Source organism: Dendrobates tinctorius, unplaced genomic scaffold (genome assembly GCF_039654945.1).
Source record: "Dendrobates tinctorius isolate UK_male_01 unplaced genomic scaffold, ASM3965494v1 ptg000293l, whole genome shotgun sequence".
NCBI lineage: Eukaryota > Metazoa > Chordata > Amphibia > Anura > Dendrobatidae > Dendrobates > Dendrobates tinctorius.
Genome location: NW_027361960.1, coordinates 26,356,279 through 26,371,909, shown reverse-complemented (window position 1 = coordinate 26,371,909; position 15,631 = coordinate 26,356,279). Strand labels below are relative to the sequence as shown.

The 15,631-nt window shown below is 41.7% G+C and overlaps 1 protein-coding gene across 1 annotated transcript in view; it reads left to right on the top strand.

The window, feature by feature from the left end:
• Positions 1–9,576, top strand: part of MPC1 (mitochondrial pyruvate carrier 1) — a 29,018-nt gene extending 19,442 nt beyond the window's left edge. The window contains exon 3 of the mRNA XM_073560203.1: positions 9,189–9,576. Within this exon, the coding sequence (XP_073416304.1) occupies positions 9,189–9,219 (31 nt within the window). The 3' untranslated portion in view covers positions 9,220–9,576. The remainder of the gene's footprint in view (positions 1–9,188) is intronic.
• The last annotated feature ends 6,055 nt before the right edge of the window (positions 9,577–15,631 follow it).

The following is a 15,631-nucleotide window of genomic DNA, read 5'->3' as shown; positions in this document are numbered from 1 at the left end:
ATAGAGGGATTAAGTAAGAAATTTAAAAAAAAATTAATAAAATAAAAAATTAAATCAATAAAATATATATATATATATATATATATATATATATATATATATATATATATATATATATATATATATATGCTCAGATTAGAGACCAGGTCAATGCCACACAGAGTTCTAGCAGCAGACACTTCTCTACAACAACTGTTAAGAGGAGACTTTGTGCAGCAGGCCTTCATGGTAAAATAGCTGCTAGGAAACCACTGCTAAGGACACGCATCAAGCAGAAGAGACTTGTTTGGGCTAAAGAACCCAAGGAATGGACATTAGACCAGTGGAAATCTGTGCTTTGGTCTGATTCCAAATTTGAGATCTTTGGTTCCAACCACCGTGTCTTTGTGCGACGCAGAAAAGGTGAACGGATGGACTCTACATGCCTGGTTGCCACCGTGAAGCATGGAGGAAGAGGTGAGATGGTGTGGGGGTGCTTTGCTGGTGACACTGTTTGGGATTTATTCAAAATTGAAGGCATACTGAACCAGCATGGCTACCACAGCATCTTGCAGCGGCATGCTATTCCATCCGGTTTGCGATTAGTTGGACCATTTATTTTCCAATCGGACAATGACCTCAAACACACCTCCAGGCTGTGTAAGGGCTATTTGACCAAGAAGGAGAGTGATGGGGTGCTATGCCAGATGACCTGGCCTCCACAGTCACGAGACCTGAACCCAATCGAGATTGTTTGGGGTGAGCTGGACCGCAGAGTGAAGGCAAAAGGGCCAACAAGTGCTAAGCATCTCTGGGAACTCCTTCAAGACTGTTGGAAGACCATTTCCGGTGACTACCTCTTGAAGCTCATCAAGAGAATGCCATTAGTGTGCAAAGCAGTAATCAAAGCAAAAGGTGGCTTCTTTGAAGAACCTAGAATATAAGACATATTTTCAGTTGTTTCACAATTTTTTGTTAATTATATAATTCCACATGTGTTAATTCATAGTTTTGATGCCTTCAGAGTGAATCTACAATTTTCATAGTCATGAAAATAAAGAAAACTCTTTGAATGAGAAGGTGTGCCAACTTTTGGTCTGTACTGTGTGTGTGTGTGTGTGTGTGTGTGTAATATATTTGTGTGTGTGTGTGTGTGTGTATATATCTATCTAAAGAGCCCGGCGTTGCCTGGGCATAGTAACCAACTGTGGTTAGTTATAACAAATGATAATGATTATATTGCACATAAAAACATTTCACATCATATATTCAACACTACAGATTTGCAACACAAATTAACTAAACTATTACCCAAGTATCGATAGTATTTTATTTTCAACTCATTCAAGAGCCTTTTGATAAACAACATGTGTATCTAACCCTATCCTGTGTGATACTGACTGCTGAGCCGTATATCTATTCCTATCCTGTGTGATACTGACTGCTGAGCTGTGTATCTAATCCTATCCTGTGTGATACTGACTGCTGAGCCGTATATCTATTCCTATCCTGTGTGATACTGACTGCTGAGCCGTGTATCTACTCCTATCCTGTGTGATACCGTCTGCTGAGCCGTGTATCTAACCCTATCCTGTGATACTGTGTGCTGAGCCGTGTATCTAATCCTATCCTGTGTGATACTGTCTGCTGAGCCGTGTATCTATTCCTATCCTGTGTGATACTGACTGCTGAGTGGTGTATCTAAAGCCCCCGTTACACACTGCGATATCGCTAGCAATATCGCTGTAAAGTCACCGATTTTGTGACGTTGCAGCGATATTGCTAGCGATATCGCTGCATGTGATACTTACCTCCGACTGGCTCCACCGCTGGTTATCGCTGATCGCGCGAGAAACTCCTGGACCATTCCAGCGACGCGTGGAGCCGGGCGGGAGGACGCAGGATCGCCGCGTCTGACGGGTAAGTAGCGATCCCCATCCCCAGCGATGTCGCTGGTGAGATCTGCCTGTGTGGCAGCTCACTAGCGACCACCTAGCGATGCACCAGCAATCTTGACTGCGTCATATCGCTAGTCGGGATCGCTGGTGCATCGCTAGGTGTAACGGTACCCTAATTCTCTCCTGTGTGATACTGACTGCTGAGCTGTGTATCTAATTCTATCCTATGTGATACTGGGCTCCCCCTGCAGTCTGCCAGAGGGTGGTCTGTGTTGGCACGATAATAAATTGTGTTATTTCCAGCTTTACAGAAGGATGATAACACCATAGAAATGATAAGAATAGGCAAAATTATTTGGTGAATTGGAACGCACGGGGTTAAAATTTCGTCTCACAACATAGCCTATGACGCTCTGGGGGTCTAGACGTGTGACTGCAAAATTTTGTGGCTGTAGCTGCGACGGTGCAGATGCCAATCCCGGACACACACACACATATAAGATATATACAGGGGTTGGTCAAAATAATGGAAACTCCTAACGTTTTGGCATCATAATCTTCGAACATGTTATAAACATGCAAACCGTGACCTATGGTAATGTTTTGTAGTTGATTATTTGTGTATTGTGATATGTATGTAAATTAACTGTTTTGCAGAATTGGAAGAAAATTGCTGAGAACCTGATACCAATGGCAGACCTCTCGGATTTTCAAAGAGGCCAAATTGTTGGTGCTTGTATGGCAGGCGCTAGTGTAACAAAGTGTCTGAATGCTTGGTGTGTCAAGAGGTACTGTCTCCGAAGTACCGTAATGACTGCGTTTGAAAGAGAAGGAAAAACGTCCGCAGCAAAGCACAGGTCCGGCCGAAAGTCGAAGTTGACTGAGTGAGACCGTCTGACTCTAAAGCGAATTGTAAGAGAGGATTGCAAGACCACGGCTCTGAAAATCACTGCTGAGCTCAATGAACACCTACAGAGCCCAGTTTCCACGAAAATGTTCGTCGGGAGCTGCACAAATCTGGATTCCACGGAAGAGCTGCAATTAGAAAACCGCTGCTCTAAATGACAAATGTTTCCAAGCGTTTAGAATGGTGTAGAAACCTCCAGAATTGGTCCCTCAAGCAGTGGAAACGTGATATTCTCAGACAAAACATGTGATATTCTCAGACGAATCATCGTTTACCCTATTTCCAACCTCTGGCCGAGTGTACGTTTGGAGACAGCCGAAAGAAGCATTTCATCCAGACTGCCTTCTCCCAACCGTAAAAGATGGTGGAGGTTCTGTGATGATCTTGGGTGCTATTTCGTGGAGATCCGCCGGGCCAATGATATCCCTTCATGGAATAATTAACAGCCGAGATTATTTAGGCATTTTGGGCGACCAAGTGCATCCTATGGTCCAAGCACTGTTCCCGGAGGGGAACGCCATCTTTCAGGATGATAATGCACCAATTCATACAGCTAGAATCGTTAAAGCATGGCCCCAAGGAACATTGTAATGAGGTTGAGCATCTCATCTGGCCCCCACAATCCACAGACCTCAACATTATTGAGCATTTATGGTCTATTTTAGAGATTCAAGTTAGACGTCGATTTCCGCCGCCATCGTCGCTCAAAGAACTGGAGGGTGTTTTAACTGTAGAATGGGCTACAATTCCTTTGGAAACAATTCGCACCTTGTATGAATCCATACCTCGGAGAATTGAGGCTGTAATCGCCGCAAAAGGTGGACCTACACCATATTAAACGAACTTTTGTTGATGTTTCCAGGTGTTTCCATTATTTTGTCCAACCCCTGTGTATATATATATACACACACACACTAAAAGTACACTTATTTGGAATCGACATTTAACAACCCTGCCTATATAACGGTCACACTAGTTAACACCTTCAGTGAACACCATAAAAAAAATTCTGAATGTACCGTAAATAAAAATTGTATTGCTAAAAGTGCATCTTGTCCCACAATAACAAACTCCATATAGCTCCATCACTGGGGTAAAAAAAAAAGCTATAGTCCTTTTCAGTTTTTTGCAACGCTGTATTCTGAGAACTATATTTTTTATGTATTGCGTGTATGGTAAAATTGATAACGCAGCTTTATTTTTCTGGTCAGTATGATTACAGCGATGCCACTTTTATATATTTTTTGTTTTGCCACTTTTACACAAATTTTATTAAAAAATATATTTTTGCATCTCTATTTTATTTTTTCTATAAAATGGCTTGCGGTATGTAAAAAAAAAAAAGAGCAAAACAAATTATATAAATGTGGTATCGCTGTAATCATACTGACCCGAAGAATAGCTGCATTATCAATTTTACCATATGCATAAAAAAGATAAAAAAATTCCTGATTTGCTGGTTTTTTTGTTCATTCTGACTCATTTCTCAAATATGGCAATGCAAAAACTTGTTTTTTGAAAAAAGAAATTCTTTTAGTGTGTGCTATATTCAAACATAAAAAACGGATATACATCTGTGTACTCGCACTGACCCAAAGATTAAAGTAATCTAATTCCTCATACTGCATGAGGATTGGTGTAAACATAAAAACAGTTCTTGACCTACTATTGATATGTTCATTTTGCCTCCCAAAGAACGCAATAAGGCTTGACTCACATTTATCCTAAGCCCTACGCTGAGCGCTTACACTGGGTTCTCCCTTTTAAATCTCTACAATATATGATTCAGACAGAACCTCTGGCAGAAGATTCACTATAATGAGGCGGAGGAACTGTAAGCGCAGTCTGGAACATGATCCGGCGGGGTCCGTCTTTTTTGGCACCACAGTTTTCTGCAGTTCTGAAAAGGACAACGCTGAGCAGAGGCCAGACAGAGTCCATAGTATCTCTGCTGCCTCATTATAATGAATGGATCCCTCTGGGATTTCATCTGAATCATATGATTTGGAGATTCAGGACTCATATTCATCTATCATCTACTAAAAAATGGATAAATCAGATTGCACTCAGACCATTGGTAAACTGAGTCCCTGCTCTTCTGCGATTATTTTTATTTTTTTATTTTTATTTTTTTTTTTTTCTCTCCTTCCCCGAAAATCAAACTAAGAGAAAAAAAAATCACAGCATCCTGTGATCGTTCTCATATTTCGGATGAGACTCGCCAATGCGTGTCAATGGATGCAAGAAAAAATTGCACAGCACTCGGACCATGCGAGTGCTGTCTGATTTTTGCACATCCATATCCTTGAAAGCCCGAAACTTCAGCAGCCGCGTACAGTAAAATCTTAGCGTGACTCAACCGAATACAATAGTTCTATACACATAGAATAGATATAAAGGTGTCAGATATATATATATATATATATATATGTGTGTGTATATATGTACAGTGTGTGCAGCTTACTGTACATGTATTAACAGATGTTAACTGGGAAAGGGGTAATACACATGGAGCCTCTCAGGCTATTTAATATCAGCTCACGGCAGTATACGTAGCCTTTACTGATTATTAAAATGAAGGACCTATCAAAAAATAAAAAAAAGTACGGTTCACCTATAATAACCTACAGAAGCTAGACAGACAGCTGCAGGCTGATATTAATAGCCTATGATGGGGTCATGGACTTTGGCCCCCTCTCAGACTATAAAAACATCAGCTCTCAGCCACACCAGAAAATGCATCCATAAGATGCACCAATTCTGGCACTTAGCCTCGCTCTTCTTACTTGCCCTGATGTGGTGGCAAGTGGGGTGATGGTTGGGGGTTGAAGTCACCTTTGTATTGTTGAAAATCGCATGACACTTGTCCCAGTTTTCTGGGCCGAAATCGGCCTTTTTTTTTTTTTTTACAGTGATGATGGAAGCCCCGATGTAAGTCCTCAGCGTAGAGCGCAGGAGGAACGTGATCCAAAATGTTCCCAATAAAAGCAGTCAATGGAAATATAGGGGCCTTCCGTGTTACTGGTAGAACAAAGGGTTTGGAAAAGCAAAATGGCTCCATAACCCTCCCAAAGAATTCCAGCTAATTCTTCCCTCCCCAAACCAAATGCCCCCATACCTTATCCGCTCCACAGTGTGCCTAAATCTTATTTACCGTCAACATGTTTGGCATTTCTGTAGTGATGACAGCCTGCCAAAATTATGGGTGCGTATCTCCAGAATTACAAGCTGGGCATAATGTACTGGGCACTGCAACAGCAGATTTGCAATGTTTATTTAGTAGTAGTTTATAAAATGGGGTCATATGTGTGTAATTGAAGAAAAAAAAAAAAAAAAACACACATGGGCTCTGCAAATGTCATGGTGTCCCCAATCTATTCCAGACTATTTGGTTCTCCAAAACTCAAATGGCGCTCCTTCCCTTTTGAGCCCTGCCCTGTGTCCAAACAGTAATTTTTCACCACATATGGGGTATCTATGTACTCGGGAGAAAATGGACCATATTATGTGTTGCGCAATTTCTCCTGTTACATTTGCGAAATTACAATATTTGGTATCAAAAACAATATTTTTGTAAGGAAAAATTACAAATGTTTTCCTTCCACATTGCTTTAATTACTGTGAAGCACCTGAAGGGTTAATAAAACTCTTGAATGTAGTTTTGAGCACTTTAAGGTGTGCATTTTTTAAAACTGTCATTTGTGGGGGTATTTTCTGTCAGGCCCCTCAGTAACTTCAACTGTGATGTGCCCCCCCAAAAAATTGGTTTAGTAAATGTTGTTAACACCTTCATGACCCAGCCTATTTTGACCTTAAGAAAGAAACTTGGCACTCAACTTCAGAATGAATGCAGTTGTATTTAATGCAGCCAAGTTAAACAAAACGTTTTGGCCTCGTGGCCTTCATCAGTTAGCAGACTGCTTGGAGATAGGAAAAGACTTTGGTCAATGAAACAGGAAGGGAATATATCTCATTTAAATGCGGCTGCTGGTAAGCAGCAGTAGGTAAGAGCACAATGCTGTACAGCGTCCTTACAGATGTCAAGAGTGTGTGCGTTCTGCCTCCAGTGACACTGTTTCCACCGTTTGTTGGCCGTCGAACGGTGGAAACCGCGTCGCTGCAGGCAGCACGCACACCTGCAAAGAATGAATTACCGTATATACTCGAGTATAAGTCGATCCAAGTATAAGTCGACCCCCCTAATTTTGCCCCAAAAAACTGGGAGAACTTATTGACTCGAGTATAAGTCTAGGGTGGGAAATGCTCCATATATTATTCCCCCATATGGTGTCCTCAGAAGAAGCTCCATAGATTATTCCCCCATATGCTGCCCCCATAAGAAGCTCCATAGATTGTTCCCTCATATGCTGCCCCCATAAGATGCTCCATAGATTGTTCCCCCATATGCTGCCCCCATGCTGCTGCATGTAAAAATAAAAAAAATGACATACTCACCTCTCCGTCGCTGGGTGTCAGATTCTCACCTGTGCTGCGTCCATGGCTGCTCACCGCTATCTGCCATGTCATCAGTCAGTGACGTTCAGACTGCAGGGGGCGCGGCGCACACTAACCACGTCACCGCACCCTCTGCTGTCTGAAGTCACTGACCGATGACAGACAGCAGCAAGCAGCCATGGACGCAGGACAGGTGAGTATCGCTGTACTTACCCGTCCTGACGCTGTGTCTTGAGCCCCCAGCTTCTCCGCGCTCTCTCTTCCTGCCTTCAGCGGTCATGTTGTACCGCTCATTAAAACTCATGAATATGCGCATATTCATGAGTTTTAATGAGCGGCACCACGTGACCGCTGAAGGCAGGAAGAGAGAGCGCGGAGAAGCTGGGGGCTCAAGACACAGCGTCAGGACGGGTAAGTATGACCTGACACCTCCGCCCCCTCCGACCCCCTTTGTATATGACTCGAATATAAGACGAGAGGGGGACTTTCAGCCCAATTTTTTGGGCTGAAAATCTCGACTTATATTCGAGTATATACGGTAATCTGCCAGCTGGCAGATTCGGCAGGTGCACTGTGCATGCGCCCGCCATTTTGGAAGATGGCGGCGCCCTCAATGGAAGACTGAGGGACACCAGGAGGGAGCGGAGGGCAGGGGAGGGGGAGCAGATACAGACTGCAGTGGAAAATCGCTGCCGTCAGTCGGTGGCGGGGGCAGATCGTAGTCTCCAGCCATGGCCGATGTTGTTGCAGCATCGGCCATGGCTGGATTGTATTTCACCAAATTTCATTGGTGAAATATTACAATCGCTCGGATTGGCTGTTTCACTTTCAACAGCCAATCAGAGCGATCGTAGTCACCCCCCGGGGTGAAGTGTAACACTTCATGTACCTGTGGGTCGGGTAACCTTTCATTGACCCCTGTCACCCGACCCGCAGGAGGGCGATTAATTTATGACGCCATGTAGGCGTCATGGGTCGGATTGGCACCGACTTTCATGATGCCTACGTGGCGTCAAGGTCGGGATGGGGTTAAAAAAAAAAATTGATTAATTTTTAACCCTTAACATACTAACAAATAATATATGAAAAAAACGGTGCTGATGTAAAGTAGACATGAGGTAAATGTTTAATGATTTCATGTAGTCTGGTTTAAGGGCATAAAAATTCAAAGTTTGACATGTTCAATTTTTTGTTTTGTCAAGTTTTTGATATTTTTATAAATAAGTGAACATCCTATCAACCTACTATCATGAAGTACAATATGTCACGAAAAAACAGTCTTCGAATCACCAGGATACATTGAAGCGTTCCAGAGTTATTACCACATAAAGTGACAGTGGTCAGAATTGTAAAAATTGGCCTGGTCATGAAGGTGAAAACAGGCAGGGGGGTTAAGATATGTTGAAATATCTTCTCTTGTAATATTTTAATAAAACAAAATATTTCCCAGCATACATTTTAGAATTGAATGGTTATGAATGATTAATATAGCCAGGCTTGAACTGGCCCATAGGGGAACAGGGGAATCCCCCGGTGGGCCCCTGGGCCTCCAACCTTACTGTATGGGCAGTACTTGTCATAATTCACTTGATTCACTCTGTACAGAAAAAAGTAGCATCTCAATCATTAACCAAATTACCCAGTTTATTAGAGATATAAGCAAATTTGTGAACCAGGGTTGTGTAATATTTGTATGCAGGTGAAAAGTGGGCCCACAAAGTCAATGTTACTGGTGGGCCCTTGTCACCCCAGTCCAACACTGAATATGGCATGGAATTGATTTTAACACATTTTATTTTCCGAACGTTTACTGTAACTATTAAATGTAGAATCCAGCCCTGTTTGGAGCTATAAACATGCCTGTGCTCTTTTTTTGTGTGATTTTTTTCCAACCTTTTTGAACTTTCTTTACTTTTAAAGTGTAACCTCAATCCCTTTTTTTATTCTAGAATGTCAAAAAAGGCGACTGAACAAAAATGAACAGCTTGTCTTCATCCTTGAATACCTCCAATCGAACAATAGGATCTTGCCAACAGTTTATTTGCACTGTGCATTGTTTGTAAATCTTTAGAACTCTGCATCTACCACTACATAGTAGTTTTTATTTATAGTAATATGTGCTCTTCAGTATCATCATGTCATGCACACTCTGGTTTTCTGCCATGGTAGACCAAGATTCAGGCTATGTTTGGAGAGAACAGATTGGTGCTTGAGTGATATTCAGAAACTAAAGCAATCATACTAATGAAGTTGAAGCCTTTATAAATAGTTCAGGGTATTCATATTATATTATGAATTTTTAAGTGAACATTAATAAAAAAAAAACAAAAAACTTTCTATGACAGTTTAATGTGTTTTTTGTTACCCCACTCTTGTTTACCCTCCCTTTCGTGCTCTTTGAAAGTTTGTAACCTTGGAACAGTTATAGATATCTTATGCTTTTAATACTAAAGTTAAAACAAACCGAATAATCACAGCTAGCTTGCATATACAAACTTTAATTTTTTTCATTAAATTTGCTACCAAAAATAGATAGCCAGGTCTGTTTTTTTTTCCTAAGTGAGTTGTCAACTACTCAGACCACCCATTCTCAATATCTATGTTCTTCCCTTACAAAATAACAGCTATACTCGCCTCCAGTGCGGATGCTGTTATATAATGATTGAGAAATGGTTGTGTGAGTAGTGCACAACCCATTTAATATTTGAGTGCAAACGTGAACCTTTTTTTTAAAGAGGCTTTTCAAGCCTTATAAGGACAAATAAGTTCCTTTCTGTACCTTTTATGTGTCTGAATGTTCACAAGATAATTCCTCTGTAGGTCAGAAGTAGTGCTCTTCATTATCTTTTTCTGTGGAATTGGTGGCCAATGTAAAGTAATACTGTTTCTGTCCTCAGACCACTTTTACCCACTCATTATATATACCAGGGGTGGGCAATTAATTTTTCTCTTCACCATGACTGCCTCGTACCAAGAGAGTATCCACCCCACAGAACAGGAAACCTACCAAAATAAAAGGGGTGGTACCTCCACTTCTTGAGCATAGTGCATACCCAGGAACTCTTGGCAGACAGAGGGTTAGCCGATGGTTGGGGCCACTAATCTCTGGAGCACCTCTCCATCCGGAGGACCTGTTCTTATGCCAGCGGACCACTTCTGGGTTCAGAAGACAGTGCCAAGAGGAGCAACATGTGCTGTTCGCGCCAATTTAAAAATGGAGCCAGATTAATCAAAGGCACATGTAAGGGCCTGGCTGCTTCTGGGACGCAGAGACGGTATGATGTCACACGTGGTTGTCGACTTTTGAATTTACCCGCCACTTCTAGGTTTGGAAGATGGGACTGCTGAAAAGTGCTGAGAATCCTTAATGAAAACCAGGCAGCTATAGCTTCTCCCACACCTGCTCATATAAAAGAGTATTGTTTTCTTTTAAACAAATTCTGATGTTAACTGTTTCAGGATAGACCCAAGAAAGCAGTGACCAAAACAAAAAAAACAAGGAATGTGCCTTGTGCAGAGAATCATTGCCAAAATCCTATGCTAAAAAAAAACTGGTGCTCGTGTAGAGAAGAAATAGGGAAGGAGATTCCTCAATTACCATTTCACAAAATTAAAACTTGGAGGTTAAGATTACGGTAAAAAGAGAAATGGAGTATAACCAAGGCCCTTCAACGTGAGGATACACAGCACACAGTCTGAAGTTAGCTCAGAGGAAGAGAAAGAGGAATCCTGGAAATTGATTGACTCAGACAGTTCAGAATCATCTAATCTGATGGTGAATATAACAATGTTTTTTGCTGAAAAACAGGGAAACTACAAAAAATTATCAGCTCTACTATGGGAGTAGAGACTCTGAAAGAGCGTAGATCCATGCAAGATTCCATGTTTAGTAACCTGGAGAAGCGCAAACATTACGTGTTTCCAGTCCATACGAATTTACTTTCCTTGATCAAAACATAATGGAATAGATCAGTTAAGAAGGTTTTGATTCCTAGTACCCTTTAAAAAATAAATAAATAAAATGCCCATTTGAAGAAGATCCCAGAAAATTGATGTTGCCATTGCCAGGTTTTCTAAAAATGTGGCCCTTCCCTTTTGAGGATTTAGGATTCTAAAAGATCCGTTAGATAGGAAAGCTGACCCTTTCCTCAGAGGAACATGGTAGTCGCAGGCTGGGTCATTTAAGCCAAGTATAGCTGCTATTTGTATGGCCAGATCCCTGGTTACATCCTTTCAAGAGCTGGTTTCCCAGATAAAGAACACATGTTCTAGAGAACAACTTTTAGGAGCATTACCCACTATTCAAAAAGCATCTGACTTCCTAGCGGCCACATCAGTGGAAAGTGTTAAATTGGCTGCCCGGGCCTGTGGTCTTTCAGACTCAGCATGTAGAGCCCTCTGGCTTAAAAATTGGTCAGCAGACTTCCAGCCAAAAATGAAACTGCAATTCCTTGCCAGTGTTACTAGTTGGTACCGTCTTTGATATCCTAGTGAAGGTGGAAGATAAAGGAATTTTCCCCGTCCCCTTAATAGATATAGAAAAACATTTTGGGGTTCATCAGCCAGAGAAAGAAGGCAGTGTAAGGGCTCGACGAACCTTGGGAAGAGAAGAGCGGTCAAACTAAGGGATTCCTATTTAAGGCCATCACCTATAAGGGAGGACTCCAATAACCATGACGCAAGACTTCCAGTAGGGGAAATGTCTTTGCTTCCCAATACTCGATGGGTAATAGATAATCTTTCACGGGACTCAGACTAAATTTTTCTTCCTATCTCCCATGCCAGATGATAGAGGCTTGGGTAGGAAATAAGAACAAATTCTGTTTAGGAAAGGAGGTCTTGCAGTTAATAAACTGGTGTTAAACTGCTAGAGTTGGAAGAGGAAAAATGGGTTTACAGCCATCCATTTCTAATAAGAAAGCCAGATGGTTACTCTAGAACCATAACAAATTTAAAATTCCTGAATTGTTGCATAAAAATGAAAAAAATCTAAGTGGAAGCACTAAGATTTACAGTGAAGCGTCTGTACCCCTGTTTTGTTTCATGGCAGTAATAGACTTTAAAAGATGAGTCAATATCTCTGGCAATAAATTTCCAAGGTGACCTTCTGCAACTTCAGTCCCTACCTTTTAGGGTGTTACTAGCACCCAGAATTTTTGCCAAGGTAGTGGCAGAGATGACATTTTCTATAAGAAAGGAGACATCTTAAAAGTGCCATATCTAGATGACTTTTTCATTGTAGGAGACTCTGAAAAAAGCCTCTTCAGTAGCAGTCAAACAAGTTATATCAATCCTCCCTTTGTGAATAGTAAACAGAAATGTGAAAACTGGAATCACATCAGGTTCAAGAACCAGTAGTAATTACCACTGATGCAAGTCCAGTTGGTTGGGGTACCCACCTAAAGGGGTTTTGTTTCAGGCAACCTTAGAATGGAGTACAGGATAGAATTACCACATTCTATCAGACAATAATACAGCAGTGGCCTATTTAAATCACTAATTGGGGAACCAGGTCAGATCCATTGTCAGAGGTAGAAAGATTTTTTTTGTAAAGCAGAACAAGTTTTTATCCCTATCAGGCTGACACTTAAGGGGAAAACATCATTGCCGACTACCTGAGTTGCCATTTGCTGAATCAAGTGCAATGGGCCCTAAACTGGAGAAACTTTGAGTAAATTTGTTTGGCATGGGGTCTTCCAGAAGTAGATTTATTTACTACCAGAAAGTCACCAGATAGAATTTTTTTTATTTATTTTTGCTCTAAACAAGAGAGAGTTTCCAAATCGGGTAGATGCATGTCTACAGAAATGGGATTTTCAGCTGGCCTATGCCTTTTCACCCTTTCCCCAAATTCCGATGGTATTGAAAAACATATGCAAGGACAAAGCCAGGATAATAATTGTCCCCTTCTGGCTGAAAAGGGCTTTGTACATGGCTCCATTATTTTTCTCTATTTGGCAGGTCCCATTCTCTTCAGGCACGTCTCATAAATTTCAACACCAGTAAGTAGCATAAAAGCTCTTGTGAGAGTGTGCATGCTAACCTCTTACACTCCGCTCTCATATAGCATTAATGTAAAATATTTAAGCAACATATCTGGAAAATGGCACTTTAGAGAATATTGAGATCTTCAGACATTGATTCCGACCCTGTAAGGGTAGGTCCACAAATATCAGATTTGCAGATGATTTAATATTCGGACAGGTAAAATCTGCAGTGAATTACCATCCAAGGCATTTGAATAAGGTCTTTTGTTGATTTCTCTGCATAAAAAAACCCGTGATATCTATTTTCAAACTGACACTGTCAATTTTCCTTTCCCTGTGGACTTCACTCCTTGCTGAGTAGTAGGGGTTAATGCTGCAGCAGACCCTCAAAAAAAATCTGCATATTATACATGCAGACTTTGCTGAAAATTCTTTGCAAACACCCACAATAAATATTTGACTGGCCCTTATGTTTGGGTTGTGTGTGGGGGGGGCATTGAAAATTTTGGCCTAGAGTCCTGCCTTCTCTTGTTACACCACTGTATATTTCTGTTTGAGACGGCCTGCACCGAGCCAGGGGCATAATGGCTGCAAACGTCCAGAGTGGTCTCACCGGCCGGCGAGCTGTTCTCTGCAGAACAAAAAGGGATAAGTTGTGGAAGAGATTCAGGATCAGTAAGTCTCAATAAGCAAGGAGCAGTTGATGATGATTACAGCTTTCCACAGTTATTCAGTGCACTGCCCCAACAGTCTCTCATGGTGTGATGACCCCAGCTCTTTTCCAGTAATGTATGGCAGCTCTTACTCCCGCTGCACATAGCTCTATACGTGCACCAAAACTTCTCCCCTCAGCCTAGACCTTGGCATCCACAGCACCTCAGGCTTACAGCAAAGTATGGTTGTGCTCAAAAGTTTACATACCCTGGCAAAATTTGTGCTTTCTTGGCCTTTTTTCAGAGAATGAGAATGATAAACGCCAAAACTTTTTCTTTCCTCATGGTTAGTGGTTGGGTGAAGCCATTTATTGTGTTTTTTCGAAATCATAATGGCATCCCAAAACATTCAAATGACCCTGATCAAAAGTTCACATTTGGATGATTTTGGTTGTCATTATGATTTAAAAAGAGAAAACACAGTAGTTTGACAATAAATGAATAAATGACTTCACCCAACCACTAGCCATGAGTGGAGAAAGTTTTTTGTTATCATTCATATTCTCTGAAAAAAGATCAAGAAAGCAAGAAATTTCTGCCGGGGTATGTACATTTCTGAGCACAACTGTACCTCAGCTCTCTTCCCACCGCTGGCAACTACGTATCGGATCAAGACATCCCTCCTCACTGATCCCTAACTGATGTTGTCTGGCAGTCAGGCAATTCTTGAACCACATAGGACACTATGTCTCATTCGGCTGCACAGATTTCGCTGGAGTCCCGAAAGCGACCACAGCAAAGGCACTGGCTGGTCTCCTTAATCTCCAGCACCACTCAATCCTAGGGGTGTAGGGTTGCCTCTCCTGGGCTTGGTAGTTCTGTGGGGGCTGCTACCCATACCCACCTGACTTCACAATAGCTCTTACACTAATTACATGTGTAAAAATGGCTGAAGAGCTGGCTTCTCACACCATCAGAGTCCACAGACATTTGTGACGCCTGACTTTGCAGGGCACCACATTTGCACATAAAAGATGATCTGAAAAAATAAATTATTTGAACTATTTTTTTTTATAGGAAATATGTTTCATAAAGAATAGTTACGAACCTAATCAAAGAAGCTAGAACCTTGAAATATAAATATACTAGTTGGAGGCCCGATACTATCACATCGGGAGGGCGATAATGTCACGATGGGGGCAGGCTTTACAGCGTTGAGAATCCCCCCCATGTGCTCACCGACCTATCCACTCTCTCCCCATGTGATTTCTCCCATCTGGTGTCTTCTTTGACCTGTCTACCCCATGTGCTATCCCCCTTGTCTGCTGTCTCTCTCCTTCCTGTGCTGTGTTCTCTCATGTGCTGTCCCGTTTGAGCTGTCTCCCCCCCTTGCTCTGTCTCACCCCTGTGCGCTTTCTCCCCCATCTGCTGTCTTCTCTCATGTCATCTCTTGATTGACCTGTGTACCCCATCACTAAACAGTCAGTGCATAGCATGTCAGGAGGAATTTCTATTTAAAGGGGTTTTCCCGCAAACGAAAGTTCATTTTAAAAATTGTCTGTGTCTCACCGTGTACAGAACATACCACAGCTCCTGGGCAGGGGAGGAAGCAAAAGACAATACTGACATTACAGCAGGAGAATGCGGAGGATACATTTTGTGAGGTAAAATATTGTTTAAAAACAGTCAGTGAAATATTTTATCTCACAAAATGAATCCTCTGTGATCCCCTGCTGTAATGTCAGTATTGTC